This window comes from Mastigoproctus giganteus, chromosome 4 (assembly GCF_048544385.1).
Source record: "Mastigoproctus giganteus isolate SK-2022 chromosome 4, ASM4854438v1, whole genome shotgun sequence".
NCBI classification, from domain to species: domain Eukaryota; kingdom Metazoa; phylum Arthropoda; class Arachnida; order Uropygi; family Thelyphonidae; genus Mastigoproctus; species Mastigoproctus giganteus.
In genome coordinates, this window is record NC_143578.1 from 175,269,350 (window position 1) to 175,293,238 (window position 23,889).

At 38.2% G+C, this 23,889-nt stretch overlaps 1 protein-coding gene across 6 annotated transcripts in view; it reads right to left on the reverse strand.

Annotated features, from left to right (window-relative positions):
• Positions 1 to 23,889, reverse strand: part of LOC150087215 (tyrosine-protein phosphatase Lar-like) — a 1,652,393-nt gene that overhangs the window by 705,773 nt on the left and 922,731 nt on the right. For 4 of the 6 annotated variants that reach the window (XM_090371077.1, XM_090371080.1, XM_090371079.1 and 1 more), the window contains one exon: positions 7,889 to 8,197. The exons of the other annotated variants lie outside the window; for them this stretch is intronic. In XM_090371077.1, coding sequence (XP_090227203.1) covers positions 7,889 to 8,197 — 309 coding nt within the window. The remainder of the gene's footprint in view (positions 1 to 7,888; positions 8,198 to 23,889) is intronic. 6 annotated transcript variants of the gene reach the window in all.

Sequence of the window (23,889 nt, forward strand, 5' to 3'; positions counted from 1 at the left end):
ATGAGAGGATTTATCTCAATATATATGCATGTAGGACATTTCTTCACTAACACTCTCCTTGAATTTAAATGAATATTAAAATAACAAAATGAATTCTACCCTTGGAGGCAAACCATTAGTGATCTAATGTACCCAGTATCTATGGTCCCAGAGCTCAAACCCATCACCAAAATACATCAGAACTCCAACGAGTGGGAGAAGACATTGTGTCTGTAAATTAAAATGAATACAAATAACTTCCGAAAATCCTAAGAATTCTAAAACCTAATTTACCTTATTTCCTAAGGAAAGTAAATAAGAATTTTTAGTATTTTCTGAAGTTATTTGTATTTGTTTTAATTTACAGACACAATGTCTTCTCCCACTCGTTGGAGTTCTGATGTATTTTGGTGATGGCTTTAGAGCTCTCAGACCATGGATACTGTGTACATTGGATCACTAATGGTTTGCCTCCAAGGGTAGAATTCATTTTGTTATTTTAATATTCATTTAAATTCGAGGAGAGTGTTAGTGAAGAAATGTCCTACTGCACATATTGAGTTAATTCCTCTCATTATTTTGAAAATTGATTAATAACTGAGCCTTGTTGCTCTTTCATTTACTAACTAAATTAGTAGATATAGTAGAAACAAAACAGATAAAATTAACTAACCAACTCGGTTAACTTGATATTCATGCAGCATATTCAAGATGCCAGTTAACAATTAAAAACAGGCTGAATAGTGTGCAGTATTATATACTGAGAAAGAGATAAAGAAAATACTTGTTGTTTTGAAAACTTAATTAATACTGTAATGGATATGGCACCTAAAACTTTTAAAATAAAGTCACTAAACAGTTTAAAATTGTGGAAGTTTTAAACTTCTTTATATTTTGACATTATACTGGATACAAGAATGAAAAATATACTTAGTAAAAGCATCCCTATCATAAAAAAAAAAAAAAAAACATTTTCCTCACTATCAACACAAGCAATTATAGAAATTGAAGTCAAAACCAAAACTCTAGGTGAAACCAAGAAAACTCTAGGTCAAAACCAAAACTCAGGGAGAAACCAAGTATATGCATTTTGTTTGATTTATTTCACAGCTATACCTCTCCAGTTATTCTATAACAAACAATTAAATAAAATATAAAACAGACACTGCAGATCAAAGATAAAGAATAATATAGGAAGAATACAAAAATTTTACATTACCATAATTCTAGCAGATATTTTAATTTTATTTTCTTTCTTTATTTATTTATTTATTTTTTTTTTTTGTTGCATAAGGTAAATCAATGAATTCACTCCCAGGATAATAGTTGAGTAAAAGCCAGTGAAACAGTGCAACACCAACCTTACAAATTTTCTGTGATTAATTTTTAATTTAGCATATATTTTGAACTGTTTTACACTAAATTTTATATTTACTTTTGCTAACCTAGCATTAATGAAACCTCATCTTAGTCTTTAACACAGAGTGAGAAAGATGTATATATTGTAGAAATCAGTGAAATAATCAGCAATTCAACCTGCAGTTGTTAATTGATTACATAATCAAATTACAGAATCATTACATTTAATTACACAATTTCATTACACAATCAAATTATATAGAGTAATTAAAAAACAAAACAAATTACAATAATTTACATAGAGTTGTTCATCTGATTACACAATCAAATTAATAACTCTATGTAAATGAAGTTGCCATAATTACCAGTTCTGCTGTCTATACAGTCACTGAAGAAGTGATACAGAAAGCATCATGAAACATCTGAGAATAATCTGTAATCCTTTAATAAATTAAAGGCAGATTACACTCCATGCAGGTTGAAGTGCTTATTATTTCACCAATTGCTGTTTCTTGATATACCTGTGCATCATGCCACTAAAAAACTATTTAAGATCCATGTACATATTGTACTTTATGGGCATTTGCTGATTAGCATAAAAGATACAATTGTGTATCTCACTGTTACTTCGATGTCTATGTTTAGTATTTATTTAGAATTTATGGTAAATTTTTATGTTGCTTCTTGGTATCAGACAAATTGTCTATTTTGTATTTTTAGCTGTCACTTTAAAATTTGCCATCTAATTCGTTCAATCAATTATTTCAGCCAGTGAATTCAATCAACTTCTTTATCTATGTGATGATAACAATCAAACTTTGAAACCTTCAATTTGGGGAATGATGAATTTTCAAAAAGAATATGCAAATTATGAAGATGATTCAGTGTCAACGAATGATTCAATCATTCCCTAGGAGATGATCACTAAGAAATTGGGGATGATGAATTCCATTATGGTATGTATAATGTATATAGAAAAGATAGGGAAGACAAAAATTTTGGGGATATCATGCTTATCAAAAGCAGCCTGAGTTGTTATTTGGTTTTTAGGAGCATTAGCAACTAAGGCCATATTGCTCCGGGATATGTGGTTGTCATTCCCTGACCTTTCCACATCCTCCGTATTTGGTGGTGACGGGCTCAAACCCTGGTCTAATCAAGAAGCGTGTGCTACGCACTGCTGCTCCTTCCCACCTGGCTAAGGAGGTGTCGCAGCCTGAGTGTAAAAGAGTTTTTGCTGAGTCTGAAGTTAAGTCCTCAGCATAGAATCTGTGTGGTATGAATTAGTTGGAGGAAAAGGTATAATTAAAGGGAAGTAATCTACAGACCAGAAGGTTGTGAAGAATGTGGCAAGAATCTATACATGCATATCGAATGGGCAAACAAGCATAAATGTCTTATTATGGGTGACTTCAATCTGACCCTAATCGATTGGAATAAGTGGGAGGGCAACTTGCCATGGGGAACAAAATTTTTAAACGAACTAGTTTATTATTATTTGTATTAGCATCTTAGAGAAAATGCTAGGGATAACAATATTCTTGATCACATCATTCCTCATGAATCAGATGATTCGTGAGGTGAGTGATGATGGCAGGTAGTGATTCTTCAGTGGCAGTGGTACAACAAGCTCTTGGAATTCAATGGTACAACAAGTTCTTCTGACCAACAACTGTCACTGAAGAAGTGGTAAGAAAATACCACAAACTGTTTGACTCCATTATGTGCATATTTCCAATTCGGAAATAAACATAACAATTCCAACATAGGTTTTGAGTGCTTTATTATCTTCAAACATAAAACAATTTAATATAATGAGAAGTTTACTCATTTCACAAAAATTTGGCCATGCACTTATTATTAGCCATATGGTGCAAGGAAGACTGAGGCTTTTGCTGCATCAGTCACAAAAAAAAAAAAAAAAAAAGAGAGAGAGAGAGAGAGAGAGAGAGAGAGAGAGAGAGAGAGAGAGAAAGAGAACATGAGACAGAAGTAGAAGGAAATCACCAAAAAAAAAAAAAGGGGAGAATGATGATATCCAGTGCTCAAGATCCTGAGGTTGTGTTGGAAAATTTTGGTATGAGCAAAAGGAAGACACAAACTTCAAATTAACATTTTGCTGATTATATTTAATAAAGTGACTTTTAGACCATGCTCTTCTGTCTTCCCAATGTTCCTTGTTTAACTTTTTTTCTTTTATATTATTATTATAATTAGCATTAGCATTAGTAGAGGCATTTGATGCAAGAAAGCAAGCTTATGCAGCATCAGCCAAAAAAAAAAAAAAAAAAATAAATAAAAATAACCACTTCCATTTCACCCCTCTGTTCATTCGAAATACCTGTCCAGCTGAGCCTTAAACTTATTTACGCTATCAACCTCCACTACAAGGGATGGAAGTCTGTTCCACCAACCAACCACCCGCTGGCTAAAGGCAAATTTCCTCACGTCTATCCTACATCTGTCTTTCCTCAATTTGAATTTATGCCCTCTCAGGTGATTATTCTGAGCAAGAGGAAGAATCCCATCAGCATTGAGCATGCTCAAACCATTCAAGGCTTTATACACCTCTATCAGATCACCTCGCTGGTGCCTACTCTCCAGACACTGCAATTTGCAAAATTAAGCCTTTCTTCGTAAGAGCACCCCTTTGTTCCATTCACTAATCTTGTTGCCCTTCTCTGTACTCGTTCCAGCATCTCTACATCCTTCTTGAAATGAGGCCTCCAGACCTGTATACAGTACTCTAGGTGTGGCCTGACCATTGCCTTATACAAGGGAATAATCACCTCCTTATCCCTGCTAGAAAAATTCCTATATATCATTGACAATACACAATGAGATACTCTTGCAGCCCGTCTGCACTGATCAGAAAACTTCATATCTGCCTGCACAACCACCCCCAGGTTCCTTTCATTCTCTACCACTGTCAGTGTAGTACCACAGAGTTGATACGTTGTTCTGGGGTTGCTGTTTCCCATATGTAGTACTTTAGATTTGTCAATGTTAAACTTCATTTGCCACCTCTCAGCCCATCTGCTCAACTTTTCCAGATCCTGTTGCAGTAGAATTGTGTCAGTAGTGTCCTTGACAACCCTCCCAACATATCTGCTCAACCTTTCCAGATCCTGTTGCAGTAGAATAGTGTCAGTAGTGTCCTTGATAACCCTGCCAACCTTCATATCGTCTGCAAACTTGGACATTAAGCTTGATATACCATCATCAATATCATTTATAGATACAGAAAACAATAATGGAACCAATAATGAACCCTGAGGGTCTCCACTAATAACACTAGTCCACGATGAGCAGTGTCCATTGATTACCACTCTCTGTCTTCTCCCCCTCAACCACCCCTTTATCCATAGCAGCAATTTGCCTCCAATGCCACACTGCTCCAATTTGTGCAGCAGTCTTCCATGTGCAACAGTATCGAAAGCCTTTCTAAGATCCAAGTATATAATATCAAAGTTATTCCCTGCATACAGTTCTTTTGTGACTGCATCATAGTATCCAATCAAATTGGTCAGGCAAGACTTCCCCTTATTTTTTTATTTTTTTGATTTGGTAGTTACTGGCGCATCGGCTTCTGTGGCCATATTGCACCTCCAAAGGTTTTTGCAGTACAGTGATCCAAGTCCGAGGCGGGAATCGAACCCGCGACCTTTGGGTTGCCGGGCAGGTACTTTACCCACTCGGCTAGCCCGGTCGGCTCCTTCCCCTTAACAACACCATACTGTGTCCGAGCTATAACTGAAGTCTTCTCTAGATGATCCTGCAGTGCTTCTTTAATTAGTGCCTCCATTAATTTTCTGGGAACAGAAGTTAAACTAACAGGTCTATAATTACTTGTGTCGCCCTTTGATCCTCCTTTGTGAATTGGGGTCACATTTGCACATCTCCAGTCCAGGGGTACTTCCCCTGAGTCCAAGGAAGCTCTCATAATTATGGTTAAGGGTTTGTTTACTTCCTTTGCTGCCTCCTTTAATATAACTGGATAGATCCCATCCACCCCAGGTGCCTTTCTTGTGTTTATCTTCAACAATTTCTCCTCCACTTTACTCTCAGTTATTACAAGATTCTCTAGCTTACTGCCAGAGTTGAATACACCTCTGGCATTCCCCTCGCTGAATAACTCCTCATGTGTGAATGTCGATGCAAAATATTCATTTAGTTTGTTAGCTACCTGAGCAGGATTATCAATAGTTGACCCATCGATATCAAGTGGACAATCTGATTCATCCCCTTCCTTCTAGAGTTTACATAAGTAAAGAACTCTTTGCTGTTTTCTTTGCATCCCTTGCCAAAGATTTCTCGTAATCTGCCTTCGCCTGCCTAACCTTCTTTGTAACTTGGTTACAGATCAACTTGCATCTATCATAGGCTTTGTATCACGTGTTAATTTGTATGTATCCCATGCATTTTTCTTCTCTGCCATATGTCTCATTAGTTCATCTGAGATCCACTTAGGCCTAAATCTTGAACAATATTTCTTAGTGTGTATGTAAAGCCTAGTAGCTTCCAAGATAAGTTCTTTGAATGCTTCCCATTTTGAATTTGCTGTTGGTAACATCATCAGTTTGTCCCACTGTACAGAATTTAAAATACTGTCTCAGTCCATCGTAGTCACCTTTATGAAAGCAATAACCCTTCGCTTTACCCCTAATGGTGGTTACCTCTTTGAGTAAATCCCACTTCAGCACACTGTGATCACTGCCACCTAGTGGTTCCTTTATCTGTAGATTCTTAATGCATGAAGAATCACTACTGATAATCAGATCAAGGGTAATAATCCCTCTAGCTGCCTCCCGAACATGCTGATGTAGAAAACAATCATCCAATAAATCCACAAAAGCCTTGCTAGTGTGTGAGTGACCAGCCCCCAAATTCCAGTCAATATCTGGGAAATTAAAATCCCCCATTATAAGACTCTCTGATTTACTGGCCCACTCTATTTCCCTGTACAGTTTCTTATTATACTCATCAGAGTCATTAGGCCTATAGCACACTCCTACTCTCAATTTTGATCTCCCAATGCTTATGTCACACCAAACTGACTCGACACTGCACTGTCCAGTGATGTCGACTGGCTTCACATTGTACTTCCCATTGTACTAGACATTGTACTCCCCAAATTCCAGATCTGCAATCCTTATATCTGTGTGAAGCCACGTCTCTGAAATCTCCACAATATCTGCCATTGATGTTTTGAGCAATACCTCAAATTCATCAAATTTATTTACTAATCTCCTAGCATTGGTGTAACCGCAAATACACATGCACCTGTTCTTTTTCTTAGCTACCCTAACACAACCCATGTGCTTACTTGTACCCCAATGATTCCCAGCAGTCTCTGAAATATCCTGCATCTTATATTCCAGGCTGCGGCTCATTCCAATAGAAGCAGTGCAAGAATCACTTTCCCCTCTGCCAGTGGCTACTGTTAATCTATTAGTCCTTGTATCCCCCCAATCTAGCAGTTTTCCGACCCACCTAACACTGCCTCGATAGCATCGGCAAACATTCTTGCACCCTTTCCCATCCCTGTAGAAACAGTCTCTTCTGTTAACAAGTACAGACCAGGCTGAAAAAAATTCTACCCCTTGAGCCTTGCACAATCTTTCCAGGGCCGAATTGATTGACAAGGCTCTCATCATATACTCCCTCCTATTGTGTCTGGGCAGAATTGCAGACACTTTCAAATTCAACCCTAATTCACTGCTTTTTTTCAAGCTTTTTTTCATTATTAGCCATATGGTGCTAGGAAGCCTGAGGCTTATGCTGCACAACCACCAAAAACTTCTTCTTGTTTCTTCAATGATTTATTAATTCAATTCAAGATAGTTGGCAAATGTTCCAACAGAAATAAATCTGGATTTTTGTAATGCAAGTAAACTGCTTTTGATAAACTTTCATCACAATAACTTGTTTTGTGTAAAGCAGAGCAAGTTCTTTCTCTGATTGAAAAAAAAAAAAAAAAAAAAAAAAAGGGGAAGACTAACATACTACAAGGAACCATATGCTAAAAATCTTGGAACAATTAGAATATTACTACCCAAAAACTTAGTTTCATTAATTATTAACTGATTAGTATGTTATGATGAATGATTCTTCAACTTGTGTGTGTGTGTGTGTGTGTGTGTGTCAAACAGCAGATGTAAATTAATATTTTTCTTGTTTGTTTCGAGCATTGATTATTAGATTACATTTAATGATTAATTTGTAACTAACTGGTCAAATTGATGGTAGGATCAGATAAGTATAGGTGGCTTTGCTCTCTGTGAAATTAAAAACATATGTAATGTAAATGCAGTATGTAATGTAATAAAAACAGCACTTGCTTCTATTATTTACTTAACTATTACACAGAAAAAATAAAAATTCTAATTAAACATTACTAAGTGCAACTTCCCTCATGTAAGATACTTCAATTTTGAAAACTGATCATCTTTCCACTGCATATGTGATAAACAGAAACACAAACAGGACATATAGTTAAAAATAATAATAAAGAAAAAGAGGAGGAAAGGGGTGAGGAACATATACATACCATCCTCATCTGTCCTGATAACCATTGGCGGAGATGGAGGACCATCGCCTACAGATGTTCCGGCAAGCACCCATACTCGATACTCTGTCCACTTCTCTAGACCACCAATCACATACGATCGATCATCTGGACCACTCTGGACCTCGCTGGCCTTACCCAGGTCATCCCCATCTTCAACTTTTAGGTACTTGATCTTATAGTAGGTGATGGCCCCATTCTGCTGGTCTCGGGGAGGGGGGTTCCAGGAGATGCGGAGGGAACGGGAGTCTATGGCAGAGCTGAGGACATCTTGGGGAGGGGCGCCAGGCACTGTGGGGGAGGGAGGAAGGGAGGGCAGAGTGCGACATGTGCAGTGGGAAGTTTGTGGTTGGTTTGGTTTTGGTTGGTTCAACTTAGACTACTTAATGGTTTTACACAAGCACAGCCAAAAAAACAAATGCCATTTAAACTAAAAATGTGATAACTTAATAGGATCTGGGAGGTTTACAAATCATGAGCAAGTATCTCAAATTAATGCACACACAGGCACAAATGACTTAAGAATTCCAGAGTGATTTTTTTTTTATTCACCATTTTAACTAATTAAATGAATAAATGCACAATGTTCTCTGCAGTGCTGCAGAAAATTATAGTTAACATTTAAATTTAAACAGAATATGATCTCACTAGGAATTCCAAATCATTGATATTTCATAATTACAAGGTTCCAAATCAAAGGAATAAGTGTTTTTCATATGGTGTCTATATATAGAACATAATAATTGAAGAAGCTGAATCTTAGTGCAAATCACATCTTTAAGTGGAAATTTGTACATTTTAATGCATTCATTGACACATTCCCCCACATTTGACTGGTAGCTCTGTTCCAAGTTTTCCATTGTCTGAAGCCTAATGCTTTAAAAATGTCATCTCAGAAAAGTTAGTCATACTTCATCACAAACTGCAATGTTTTCAGATGCGATTCCAGTACTATTGGTCACAAAAATTGCCTAATAAAGTTATTAATTGACATCGGATTATATGCATCTGCATACATGGATATGGAAATGAAAATTGTGGCTGTTTGAATTATTAGTACATATAAATGTATATAACATGAATATTACTAGCAATACTACTATCATTAATTTGACCAGTTTTCAGGCATTAAACTTGTAAATGTGATTTCAATCATCTGGACATAATATTCAATCATACCACCATGGAAAAACATGTCAACAGTGTTTTACTTTAATTCTCATGCCATAAATGACGCTGGATGAAAGTATAAACTTTGAGAGTGTAACAAAACAGTTCAGTTTTGCTATAAAAAATTTACAAAATAGGCAGTTTGAGCATAGAGTGTTCTTTTTTTTTTTTTTTTGTTATTTCAGAAAAGAATGTTCCACGCAGAAAAAAATTTCCGGTCGACGAACACGTGAAAACATTACATGTTGTGGCCAAGAAAAAAGCAAGAAAAATTGCCAAAGCCATGAACATCAAAAGAAGAGAAAAGTGAGTTTTCAAAGGATCTCTGCCTTACCTTGGTAAGCAGCAATATCTCTTTCAATCACTATACTTCAAGCTCTCATAGTCGCCCAGTAGAATGCTGAGTTGATGCCTAATTTCTAGACACTCTCTGCACCTCGCACACACAAAGGCATCCTCCTTGGCTAGATCATGTTCTGTTCCAGAGAGTTCAGCAAACATTTCACAAGTTGCACATTTTTTAAGGCTGTGATGCGTTGGAGAATCGCTCCCCCCCCTCAGTTCTTCCCCGAGTCACAGCACTCCTGCCACTTTGTGCCCGTTGCTTTGCTGCTCTAGTCTGGGGCATGATATTTTAAATTAATAAGATCAATAAATTTAATTAATTAATTGTCAATACTACACTATCTAATAGAATCCTAAATGCAGTGTTGCGTATTATCTATATAATTTTACGTTAAAGCTACCTAGTTACCACAATTAAAAATTTGAATTCCCTACCACTCTATACAAAAACAATGGCTGCAAGATTCGAACGAAACACCGGTTTTATGTATATTAAGTAGTAATCTACAAAAACTCTTTATCTAAATTAAAAATAAAAATAACCAGCATAACTATAACTATAAGACTACGTATCAAGTACAATATAAAATAACAATTAGGTAAATAAAATGGCCAACACTTATCGCTTATGTGATCTGCAAAACGTGCAGTACACTTCTGTAGTAAGGTCCCATAACAGATATGACGGAACAGTGAGGAACACATTTGACATTAATTCTAACTAAGTATTTGACTACAGTATGAGTAATATGAGGTCTTGCATTGTCATGATGCAGCTACACCACCTGTGCAGTTGTGGTCATTTGCAACAAATGTGATACTGCAAAGTGTGCAGTACAGTTCTGTAGTAAGGTCCCATAACAGATATGATGTGGAAAAACATGCTGGTAAACCATTCCTTGAATATCAAAAAAAGAGATGACCATAATCTTTTCTGAAAAAGTCACAACAAAAGTTGTGACTTTTGCTTTTCTTGGCATTGGCAATAACGTAGACTTCCAAACAGAGCTTTGTTGCTTACTTACTGGGTTGAAATTATGAAGTCATGTCTCATCTGCCATTATCCCCTTGTGCAGAACCTCACCATCTTCAGCCTCAACACTTCAACCTCACCAGCTCCTGACAAACCTCCATGCAAATTTGCTATTTCTCAAGTGTGGGTAACCTTGGAACCCATCATGCACAAACATCATAGGCAAATGGTCATGGAGAATACTTTGCATGCTTCCTACTGATATTCTAATATCCTTGTCAGTTGCCTTACTGGTATATGATGATATTCTCTCACAATTACAGAGGCAGTGCTAATGGTTTCTGTGGTGACAGCAGTGGTTTAAGCTCCAGGACTGCTAATTTTCATGATTGAATCATATCTATCTTTAAACATTCTAAATCATCTGTGGTATATGAAAGTGTAGATGCACCATAAGCTTCCTTTAACATTTCATACACTTCAATCTGATGTTTTCTTGAGATGGAAACAAAATTTGAAAGCAGTTCCTTGGTCTTGATACTGTTCCTTGGCAAAACAGAACAGGTATAAATTTGAACAACAGCCAAGGTCATACTGTGCACAGGACTCAACTGCACAGTTGCTATGTAATGCAGCCTGGTTTGGTCTAAAATTCTGCAGCTCAGATAAAAATAGCAAGCAGTACAGTTGTTCATGAAAAATTATGACCATTCTTTAGTGAACAGCCTTCGTAAAAAAAATTACATTAGTTGTTTTACCTGAAGTATCGTTTGTATTTATATATCTTCATTTATCTTAATATGAAAGCAGGAATAACAACAAAAATACTCAGAAAGTTTCTATACTAATTAATCTAAAGTTAAGAAACTTGTGAAAAAAATGAAAATGGGTGAATGTATTCTGATCTATATCTTATTTAAGAACTCTGATAAAACTCATTTGAAACAACAGTAATCTGAAAAAAATCAGATTACTACTATTCCAAATTTATAAAATTTATAGGAATGAAATTGAACAGCTATGGAATTAGAACCATCTATAATTATAAAGAACTTTCCAGGAAACAAAAAAAAAATCATATATACACAGCACATGCTGAGAATCTGATAGTGATTTTTCTTTCGTCAGTAAGCTGAAGAATCTATATATATACAGGGTGTCTCAAAAATATTGGTACAAACGTGAATGTGAATCCCATAGGAACCCATAACTGGAAATGTCACGGGAAAGTAGTAGCAGAGGCACAAGAAGCAGAAATGACACAAGACAGTAATTAGTGGCAAACATTTATTTGACATAATATTAATAATGGAGTACAAGATTGATGCATTTCATGATGTTACAACAGATGTTTGAAGGTTCCACCATGAGATGCGATGCATGCGTGACACCAATGCAGCATGGATTGGCGGACATGGTCGAACACACCTGGAATTTCTTTGACAGTAGCAGCAGCGCAGACAAGTCTCGCCACGAGATCCATTTCCATCTCCACAGGCGATTCATACACAATAGATTTGAGGGCCCCCCCCACAGAAAGAAATCAAGATTTGATAAATCAGGTGAGCGTGGGGGCCAGGCAACGGGTTCACCACGGGCAATCCATCGAATGGTCACGAATGGTTCAAATGGTCACGAACACACCTTCCATAATGAGCAGGTGCCCCATCATGTTGAAACCAAATGTTGCATCTCACATTTGCTGGAACATCGTCAAGCAACCCTGGTAGAACTTATTCAAGAAAGATCCAATATTTAGCGGAGTTCATACGGGATGGTAACAGGTATGGGCCGACCATTTATTGCAAAGCGATGTTGTGCCGCATGGGGGCGCACACCGTATGGGTTGTCGTGAGCCCACACATGAGCATTGTGCTGATTGAATAAGCCTTCCTGAGTGAAATAAGCCTCATCCGTGACCAAAATATAGGCTGGAAAATTCAAGTCTCGAAAACTTTCTTGGAGAAACCACTGCGCAAAAGCCACTCGTGCAGGATGATCTTGGGGGAGCAGTAACTGAACCCTTGGAGATGAAAGGGGTGTAAGGAATCAGCGTGCCAGACACGCTGTACACTTCAACGAGACACTCCTAAGGCAGAGGCAACAGCACGTGTGCTGGTAGTAGGATTATTCTGGATGGCATTCGACACACTTTCTTCCATGGCGGAAGTTCGCGTCAAACGTGGTCTGCCCGCACTACTCCTGTTACCTCTAAATGACCCATAATCGCACAAATTTTGATGCACACACGCAAACAAATGGTGGTCTGGTACATGTCTGTCTGGGAAGTGTTCTCCATAAATTCATTGAGCGGCTCGTCCATTGCCCTCTGCTAATCCATAAACTAGGTGCATGTCTGCCAGCTCACAGTTCGTATATATCGATGCATGATCTTCATGCGGCGACTACTGTGCCGTCTACCGACTTACGGTGAAGTTTCCAGTTATGGGTTCCTATGCGATTCACATTCCTTTAGATGTTACCTACCTCCCCTAAACGTTTGCAGAAATATTTTTGAGACACCCTGTATATATATATATATATATATATACACACACACATGCACAAGGCATAAAATAACTTCCAGGATATGATGATTCCCTCAAAATATTTGTTGGAAAGGTTGAAAATTTTGGAATATTCTTAAATTAGGCATGCAATCAATGTATCCAGAGTGAGAAGAGTGAGTTTGTAACAACCAGTGATGGATAATTATGGTTATGACAAATAAACAGGAAAAAAAATCAAGTAACACAGTTAACATAAATAAATAATCAATTAACATAAAAAGAATCGATTAAACTAATGGTGAAAGCATTTTGCATGGGATGCTTCTTGCCATTTTGATTAAAGCCATTTTAAGTTCTGGTACTGTTGGGGACCCCTTTATAAACTTGGAAATTAGGGTATCTGCATAAGCAGAAATCCCTTTGCATGTTGGGTGGCAGATGTACAGAATGTGACAGGAAATTTCCCTGACAGAAAAGGATCTCTCAATTTATCAGGCAATGTGCATGCTGCTGGTGCACTGTCTTACAAGAAGAAAAACTATCCTGTTACCATTCAGGAAAGTTATGTCCTAGGTTGCTAACAACTTGTGTTGTGCTGTTGTAATGGTACATGGTTTCCTTGTGTCAATTAGTAACTCAAAAATATAACCAACAATGAAATGAACATAAATTGTCACTTTCAATTTCATGAAGGGAAGTTCAATGATTGGAATGTGGATTTGTTTCTAACCAAAATAATACAAATTCACAAATTAAGGTCATAGAACATTCATAAGCAGTGCAGAACTGGAATTTGGGGAGTACAATGTGTACAGAAAGGACAGACAGAACAGAAAGGGCGGAGGGGTTATGCTGTTAGTTAAGAAACACATAACATCTAAGGAAGTGCATCCAATTGATGTTGGTGGACAATGCATTGCTGAGTCTGTTTGGTGTGACATAAGCGCTGAGAAAGGAAAATTGAGAGTAGGTGTGTGTGTTATAGGCCTAATGAATCTGATGAGTATAATGAGCAATTCTGCAGAGAAATAGAGTGGGCCAGTAAATTAGAGTGTCTTATAAAATGGTGGATTTTAATTTCCCAGATATTGACTGGAATTTGTGGGTTGGTCACTCACACACTAGCAAGGCTTTTGTGGATTTATTGGATGATTGTTTTCTACAACAGCATGTTCGGGAGGCAACTAGAGGGAGTAATACTCTTGATCTGATTATCAGTAGTGATTCTTCATGCATCAAGAATCTGCACGTAAAGGAACCACTAGGTGGCAGTGATCACAGTGTGCTGAAGTGAGATTTACTCAAAGAGGTAACTATCATCAAAGATAAAGGGAAGGGTTTTGCTTTTGTAAAGTTGACTACTGTGGTCTGAGACAGTATGTAAATTCTATACAGTGGGACCAACTGATGATGTTACCAACAGAAAATTCAAAATGGTAAGCATTCAAAGAATTAATCTTGGAAGCTACTATGCTTTTCATACCAAAAAAAAATATTCTTCAAAATTTAGGCCTAAATGGATGTCAGATGATCTAATTAGACATGTGACACAGAAGCCTATGATAGATATAAGCTGGTTTGTAACCAAGTTACAAAAGAGGTTAGGCAGGCAAAGGTAGATTACGAGAAATGTTTGGCAAAGGATGCAAAGAAAAACAGCAAATTCTTCACTTATGTAAACTCTAGAAGGAAGGGGATGAATCAGATTAGTCCACTTGATATCGATGGTTCAACCATTGATCATCCTGCTCAGGTAGGTAGCAAACTAAATGAATATTTTGCATCTACATTCACAAATGAGGAGTTATTCTGGGAGGGGAATGCAAGAGGTGTATTCAACTCTGGCAGTAAGCTAGATATTCTTGTAATAACTGAGAGGAAAGTGGAGGAGAAACTGTTGAATATAAACACAAGAAAGGCACCTGGGATGGATGGGATCTATCCAGTTATATTAAAGGAGTCGGCAAAGGAAGTAAGCAAACCCTTAGCCATAATTATGAGAGCTTCCCTGGAGACTCAGGGGAGGTACCCATGGACTGGAGATGTGAAAATGTGACCCCAATCCACAAAGGAGGATCAAAAGGGGAGACAGGTAATTACAAACAAGTTAGTTTAACTTCCGTTCCAGGGAAATTAGTGGAGGCACTGGTTAAAGAAGCATTGCAGGATCATCTAGACAAGACTTCAGTTATAGCTCAGACACAGCATGGGTTTGTTAAGGGGAAGACTTGTCTGACAAATTTGACTGGATACTATGATATAGTCACAAAGGAACTGGAGGTAAAGAATAACTTTGATGTCATATATTTGGATCTTAGAAACGCTTTGATACTGTTGTACATGGAAGAGTGCTGCACAAATTGGAGCTGTGTGGCATTGGAGGCAAATTGCTGCTATGGATAAAGGGATGGTTGAGTGGAAGAAGACAGAGAGTGGTAATCAATGGACACTGCTCTTCATGGACTAATGTTATGTGACGTCCCTTAGGGTTCAGTGTTGGGTCCATTGATGTTTTCTGTATTTATAAACGATACTGATGATGGTATATCAGGCTTAATGTCCAAGTCTGCAGACGATACGAAGGTTGGCAGGATTGTTAATGACACTAATGATAGTATACTGCTGCCACAGGATCTAGAAAAGTTGAGCAGATGGGCTGAGAGGTGGCAAATGAAGTTTAACATTGACAAATTTAAAGTACTACATATGGGAAGCAGTAATCCCAGAATAATGTATCAACTCTGTGGTACCACACTGACAGTGGTAGAGAATGAAAAGGACCTGGGGGGTAATTGAGCAGGCAGATATGAAGTTTTCTGAGCAGTGCAGACGGTCTGCAAGAGTAGATGGTGTCTTGTCAATGATATACAGGAATTTTACTAGCAGGGATAAGGAGGTGATTATCCCCTTGTATAAGGCAATGGTCAGGCCACACCTTGAGTACTGTATTCAGGTCTGGAGGCCTCATTTTCAGAAGGATGTAGAGCTGTGGGAACGAATACAGTGAAGGACAACAAGATCAGTGAACAGAACAAAGTCCTACTCTTATGAAGAAAGGCTTAAATTTTGCAAATTACAGTGTCTGGAGACTAGGCACCTGCGAGGTGATCTGATTGAGGTGTATAAACACTTGAATGGTTTGAGCATGCTCAATGCTGATGAGATTCTTCCTCCTGCTCAGAATAATCACCTGAGAGGGCATAAATTCAAATTTAGGAAAAAATAGATGTCGGATAGGATGTGCGGAAGTTTGCCTTTAGCCAGTAGGCAGTTGATTGCTGGAACAAACTTCCATCTGTCGTTGTAGAAGTTGATAGTTTAAATAGATTCAAGGCAGAACTTGACAAACATTTCTAGCAAAGGGATGAGTGAAATAAGGGTTTTTTTTTTTCGGCTGATGCTATATAAGCTTGCTTTCTTGCATCATGTGCCCTTGCTAATGCTCCTCAATGGTGTTGAATCATTTACCCAACCTCTTTTAACTAAGTAAGTATTTACAGTGCAATTTAAGAAGAGTATTCTATACAAAACATATGTTTTTAATGAAGCCTTTTGTGTGGCTTCATTAAATATATGGCAAATAAGACAAATACAATTGATGAGAAACAGAACTTGCACTAGCAGCACCATTTGGATTTCTGCTCTTTAGCAACAGTTGCATCTGCTATACTGTTCCCCTTTACATGGCTTATAGCACAGTTTCAGAATTGCAGCAATGCATGCACCATTGCTTCACTGACTTCCCATATCAGATTCCTGTCAATGTCACCCTGGATAAATGACTGCTCTGCACTTTGCAAATTTCGTTATGCAGACTCTAAAACTACGAAATCATGTAAATCAAATGCTGCATATTAAATTGCATGACTAATATAGGAATGGCCCAAATTTTTAAAAAGTACTGTTCTTAGTACAGCATCTTGAAATAACTCATATAGTTGTGGGGAGAAGCAAACACTCCAAGGAACTGAAAATTCAACTTATTGAAATTTACTGCAAAAATACAGCAGGCATTAATAATACACTGTTTTATCTCTTGGCATTTAAAACCAAAATTAAAATTTAAATATATAAAAAATAACTACAGAGCCATACTATACTATATTAAATTATACTAAGGAACATACAATCCTGTAAGTATGTGTGCTGATACAAACGTATGCAATAATGGGAATAATGTTCCCTGGAGGAAAAGCACCAACTGAGAGAGAAAGAGAAATTCCAGATTTTATGATGCAGAGGAAGCAATATTTGTCATGTGCTTATACTAAGAGATTAAAAGTCAGGATAATTCTCAATAAAGATCTGGCTAGAAACCTGAGTGTTATTAGCATTAGCATTAGTAGAGGCATTTGATGCAAGAAAGCAAGCTTATTCAGCATCAGCCAAAAAAAAAAAAAAAAACCACTTCCACTTCACCCCTCTGTTCGTTCAAAATACCTGTCCAGCTGAGCCTTAAACTTATTTAGGCTATCAACCTCCACCACAAGGGATGGAAGTCTGTTCCACCAACCAACCACCCGCTGGCTAAAGGCAAATTTCCGCACGTCTATCCTACAACTGTCTTTCCTCAATTTGAATTTATGCCCTCTCAGGTGATTTTTCTGAGCTAGAGGAAGAATCCCATCAGCATTGAGCATGCTTAAACCATTCAAGGCTTTATACACCTCTATCAGATCACCTCGCTGGTGCCTAGTCTCCAGACACTGTAATTTGCAAAACTTAAGCCTTTCTTCGTAAGAGCACCCCTTTGTTCCATTCACTAATCTTGTTGCCCTTCTCTGTACTCGTTCCAGCAGCTCTACATCCTTCTTGAAATGAGGCCTCCAGACCTGTATACAGTACTCTAGGTGTGGCCTGACCATTGCCTTATACAATGGAATAATCACCTCCTTATCCCTGCTGGAAAAATTCCTGTATATCATTGACAATACTCCATCAGCTACTCTTGCAGCCCGTCTGCACTGCTCAGAGAACTTCATATCTGCCTGCACAACCACCCCCAAGTCCCTTTCATTCTCTACCACTGTCAGTGTAGTACCACAGAGTTGATACGTTGCTCTGGGGTTGCTGTTTCCCATGTGTAGTACTTTACATTTGTCAATGTTAAACTTCATTTGCCACCTCTCAGCCCATCTGCTCAACCATTCCAGATCCTGTTGCAGCAGCATAGTGTCAGTAGTGTCCTTGACAACCCTGCCAACCTTTGTATCGTCTGCAAACTTGTACATTAAGCTTGATATACCATCATCAATATCATTTATAAATACAAAAAACAATAATGGACCCAACACTGAGCCCTGAGGGACTCCACTAATAACATTAGTCCACGATGAGCAGTGTCCATTGATTATCACTCTCTGTCTTCTCCCCCTCAACCACCCCTTTATCCATAGCAGCAATTTGCCTCCAATGTCACATGCTCCAATTTGTGTAGCAGTCTTCCATGTGCAACAGTATCAAAAGCCTTTCTAAGATCCAAGTATATAATATCAAAGTTATTCCCTGCATCCAGTTCTTTTGTGACTGCATCATAGTATCCAATGAAGTTGGTCAGGCAAGACTTCCCCTTAACAAAACCATGCTGTGTCTGAGCTATAACTGAAGTCTTGTCTAAATGATCCTGCAGTGCTTCTTTAACCAGTGCCTCCATTAATTTTCCTGGAACAGAAGTTAAGCTCACAGGTCTATAATTATTTGTCAGCCTTTGATCCTCCTTTGTGAATTGGAGTCACATTTGCACATTTCCAGTCTATGGGTACCTCCCCTGAGTCCAAGGAAGCTCTCATAATTATGGCTAAGGGTTTGCTTACTTCCTTTGCTGCCTCCTTTAATATAACTGGATAGATCCCATCCACCCCGGGTGCCTTTCTTGTGTTTATCTTCAACAGTTTCTCCTCCACTTTACTCCCAGTTATTTCAAGATTCTGTAGCTTACTGCTAGAGTTGAATACACCTCTGGCATTCCCCTTGCTGAATAACTCCTCATGTATGAATGTCGATGCAAAATATTCATCTAGTTTGTTAGCTACCTGAGCAGGATCATCAACAGTTGACCCATCAATATCAAGTGGACCAATCTGATTCATCCCCTTCCTTCTAGAGTTTATTAAAGATGAGCATAGGAGAAATATCTCTTTTTTTGTGAGATTTAACACAAGACTGAGTTTTTGAAGGACTGAAATTAACTAAATTTTCTTCACCCAATGAATAATTATTAAAAATTGGCGGTGGATATTTGAGAAATTCAAGCCATTTATGCAGAGCAATGTTTTTCAATAAGAAGATGGAATGTAAAATGGCTGTGACATGTATTCCCTTGATCATTATAATTATGATTTACTGCAGAGACATGATTTTTTGTACCAATTAAAAGAGAGACCTTCAGTATATCTACACAGTACATCTGTTGTCTTTCAGGTTTATTGGCAAGTAAGTACATTAATTTCTTCTATGCCATTGTCATTTTCATTCTTTTTTTTTTTTTTTTTTTTTTCTGTTTGTATCCAGGGAAACTATCTCGCTTTAGTTAAATGCAATCTGCCACATTAAATATCACAATCAACATTTACAATGCTGAAATAACAGCATTCCAAATCACATGGAAAATTTACCCTTCTAACCTTCTATATATCAGAAGGTTAGGAGAGTGTAAATTACTGTTATTGTAAATTCAAATAACATGAAAGATTAATGTTTTCAGTAATAGCATTCCATGCTTTTCTCGCTAGCCTGTAATAAATTGGTTCCAAGAGCATTCAAATCCTCTATATCCGGAATGCTCCTCTTTATGACTTACTTGCAATACACTTGAATTACTTCCATGTATGAAACCCACATCTGAAAAAAGATACTGACCTTCTTGAAAAGGTGCAAAAATGGGCAACCCACCTAGTCAGATTTACAAAAGGGCACTGATGTGAAGAAAGACTGAATATGCAGGCTACCGAGCTGGATAAATAGACATGGTGGAAGGAGCCTGACTGAGGTCTACAAGGAGCAGAGAGGAGAAAATAAAATGAATGAATGCAAAATTTTCACTGTTATAAATGATTCCAGAACTAGGAACCCTAAATTCAAATTACAGGAGTAGAAATGTATACACGTCTATAGGAAGTTTTATTTTATCCAGTAAATAGTTAATTATAGGAATGGAATTACCTACAAGGGTAGTTGAGGCTGACAGCTTGGAGAAATTCAAAGGTCAGCCATATAGGTACTTACAGGAGGAGTGAGACCCATAGGTAATTTATTTTCATTATACTTATTGTATATTCATTATACTTTCATTTACTTATTGCTGGCTGTTGTTGTTGTTGTTGTAACTGGAGCTTAACAACACAAGAGCAGCTAAAGCCTAAATGGGTCTTTCTATGATTCATTTGCATATCGGATGATGAATAGCATATTGATGTCAATTAAATACATTGATATATTTAAAGTTTCATCTGTCTAAGGGAGACAAAATGGCTCTGTAAAATTTGCTGTATTTCCTAGAAGATGTAGTGTTAGAGGGTCCTGTATATAAACTGTGCATTTGGGTTTCAAAGAGTCTGAAAGTGCTATACCTGATATTATAACGACTTAATCGTAACAAATAATTAATACATAACTATAGGGGTACACGTGATACGGAAGTTGTATAAAGGGAACTCGTAGAAAACACTAGATACCGAAAAAAAATATATATAACATAACTGTTTTGGGATATAACTTAAGGATTTAATTTTTGTTTTGAATTTTATTGAATTAAATCGGAATCATGACTCTGACCAGAGCAGCAAAGCAAAAGGCTCAAGCTAATGGGAGTGCTGTGGTTCAGGGGAGAACTGAGGGGGGCAGTTGCCCTCTGAATCACAGTCTTTTAAAATGCACTGTTTGCTTGATGTTTGCGGAGCAGTCGGGTACGGGACATGATACTGCCAAGGGGGATGTCTTTGTGTGTGCACGATGTAAGGAGTGCAAGGAAATCAGGCGACAACTCAGCGTTGTTATGGGCCTTTATGAGAGCTTGAAGGACAGGGTGGATGCCCTCGAAGGAAATAAATTGAGGGGCCCATCAAGCTCTCAGCTGCCCACATCAACGCCAGAGCTTGCACTTGGTCATCAGGCAACACACAGGCAGCCCCCTAGGCAGAATGCGCTGGTCCCACAGGAACTAGTAGTTGTTGGTGACTCTATTGTCAGGGAAACGGAGAACATGCTTTGTAAAAAGGATAGGTGGAATAGGACCAGGGTATGTCTGCCAGGGGCAAAGGTTGATGATGTTGTAGAGCGGATATCATCTTTTAAGGGCACAAAAGGTGATATAGTTGTACACGTTGGCACTAATGATATTAAGAGTAGGAGACCGGCGGAATTACTTAGCAAGTACAGGTCACTGTTGAAAAAAAGCCGTGAATTAGGGTTGAACTTGAAAGTGTCCGCAATTCTGCCCAGACACGATAGGTGGGAGTATATGATGAGAGACTTGTCGATCAATTCGGCCCTGGAGGGATTGTGCAAGGCTCAAGGGGTAGAATTTTTTTCAGCATGGACTGTACTTGTTAACAGGAGAGATTGCTTCTACAGGGATGGGATACACTTAAATAGAAAGGGTGCAAGAATTTTTGCTGATGCTGTCGAGGCAGTGTTAGGTGGGTCGGAAAACTGCTAGTTGGGGGGGATACAAGGACTAATAGATTAACAGTAGCCACTGGCAGAGGTGGAAGTGATTCTTGCACTGCTTCTATTGAAATGAGCAGAAGCCTGGAAAACAAGATGCAGGATATTTCAGAGACTGCTGGTAGTCATTGCGGTACAAGTAAACACATGGGTTGTGTTAGGGTAGCTAAGAACAGAAACAGGTGCATGTATACCTGCGTGTACACCAATGCTAGGAGTTTGGTAAATAAATTTGATGAATTAGAGGTATTGCTCAAAACATCAAAGGCAGATATTTTTGGGATATCAGAGACGTGGTGTCACACAGATATAAGTAATGCGGAACTGGAATTTGGGGAATACAATGTGTATAGAAAGGATAGACAGGACACGAGGGGAGGAGGGGTTATGCTATTAATTAAGAAACGCATAAAGTCCAAGGAAGTGAAGCCAGTCGACATCGATGGACAGGGCAGTGTCGAGTCAGTTTGGTGTGACATAAGCATAGGGAAATCAAAATTGAGAGTAGGAGTGTGCTATAGGCCTAATGACTCTGATGAGTATAATAAGATATTGTACAGGGAAATAGAGTGGGCCAGTAAATCAGAGAGTCTTATAATGGGGGATTTTAATTTCCCAGATATTGACTGGAATTTGTGGGTTGGTCACTCGCACACTAGCAAGGCTTTTGTGGATTTATTGGATGATTGTTTTCTACATCAGCATGTTCGTGAGGCAACAAGAGGGAGCAATACTCTTGATCTGATTATCAGTAGTGATTCTTCATGCATTAAGAATCTGCAGATAAATGAACCACTAGGTGGCAGTGATCACAGTGTGTTGAAGTGGGATTTACTCAAGGAGGTAACTACCATCAGAGGTAAAGGGAAGGGTTTTTGTTTTCGTAAAGGCGACTATGATGGTCTGAGACAGTATTTAAATTCTATACAGTGGGACCAACTGATGATGTTACCAACAGCAAACTCAAAATGGGAAGCATTCAAGGAACTAATCTTGGAGGCTACCAGGCTTTACATACCAACTAAGAAATATTGTTCAAGGTTTAGGCCTAAATGGTTGTCAGATGAATTAATGAGACATGTGGCAGAGAAGAAAAATGCATGGGATACATACAAATTAATGGGTGACATGGAAGCCTATGATAGATACAAGTTGGTCTGTAACCAAGTCACAAAGGAGATTAGGCAGGCAAAGGCAGACTACGAAAAATCCTTGGCAAAGGATGCAAAGAAAAACAGAAAAGAGTTCTTTACATATTTGAACTCGAGAAGGAAAGGGATGAATCAGATTGGTCCACTGGATATTGATGGTTCAACAGTTGAGGATCCTGCTCAGGTGGCTAACAATCTAAACGAGTATTTTGCATCTACATTCACGCATGAGGAGTTATTCAGGAAGGAGAATGATGTAGGTAAAGTAAACAATGGCAGTGAGCTGGATGATTTTGTAATAACCGAGAGGAAAGTGGAGAAGAGATTGTTGAGGATAAACATAAAAAAGGCACCTGGGGTGGAAGGGATCTATCCAGTTATATTAAAGGAGGCAGCAAAGGAAGTAAGCAAACCCCTAGCCATAATTATGAGAGCTTCTTTGGACTCAGGGGAGGTACCCATAGACTGGAGATGTGCAAATGTAACCCCAATTCACAAAGGAGGATCAAAGGCTGACACAAGTAATTATAGACCTGTTAGTTTAACTTCTGTTCCAGGTAAATTAATGGAGGCACTGGTTAAAGAAGCACTGCAGGATCATCTAGACAAGAATTCAGTTATAGCTCAGACGCAGCATGGTTTTGTTAAGGGCAGGTCTTGCCTGACCAATTTGATTGGATACTATGATGTAGTCACAAAAGAACTGGATGCAGGGAATAACTTTGATATTATATATTTGGATCTTAGAAAGGCTTTTGATACTGTTGCACATGGAAGACTGCTGCACAAATTGGAGCAGTGTGGCATTGGAGGCAAATTGCTGCTATGGATAAGGGGTTGGTTGAGTGGCAGAAGACAGAGAGTGGTAATCAATGGACACTGCTCAACGTGGACTAATGTTATTAGTGGAGTTCCTCAAGGTTCAGTGTTGGGTCCGTTGTTGTTTTCGGTGTTTATGAATGATATTGATGATGGGATATCAAGTTTAATGTCCAATTTTGCAGATGATACAAAGGTTGGCAGGGTCATTAAGGACACTACTGACGCTATGCTGCTGCAACAGGATCTGGAAAGGTTGAACAGATGGGCTGAGAGGTGGCAAATGAAGTTTAACATTGACAAATGTAAAGTACTACACATGGAAAACAGTAACCCCAGAGCAACGTATCA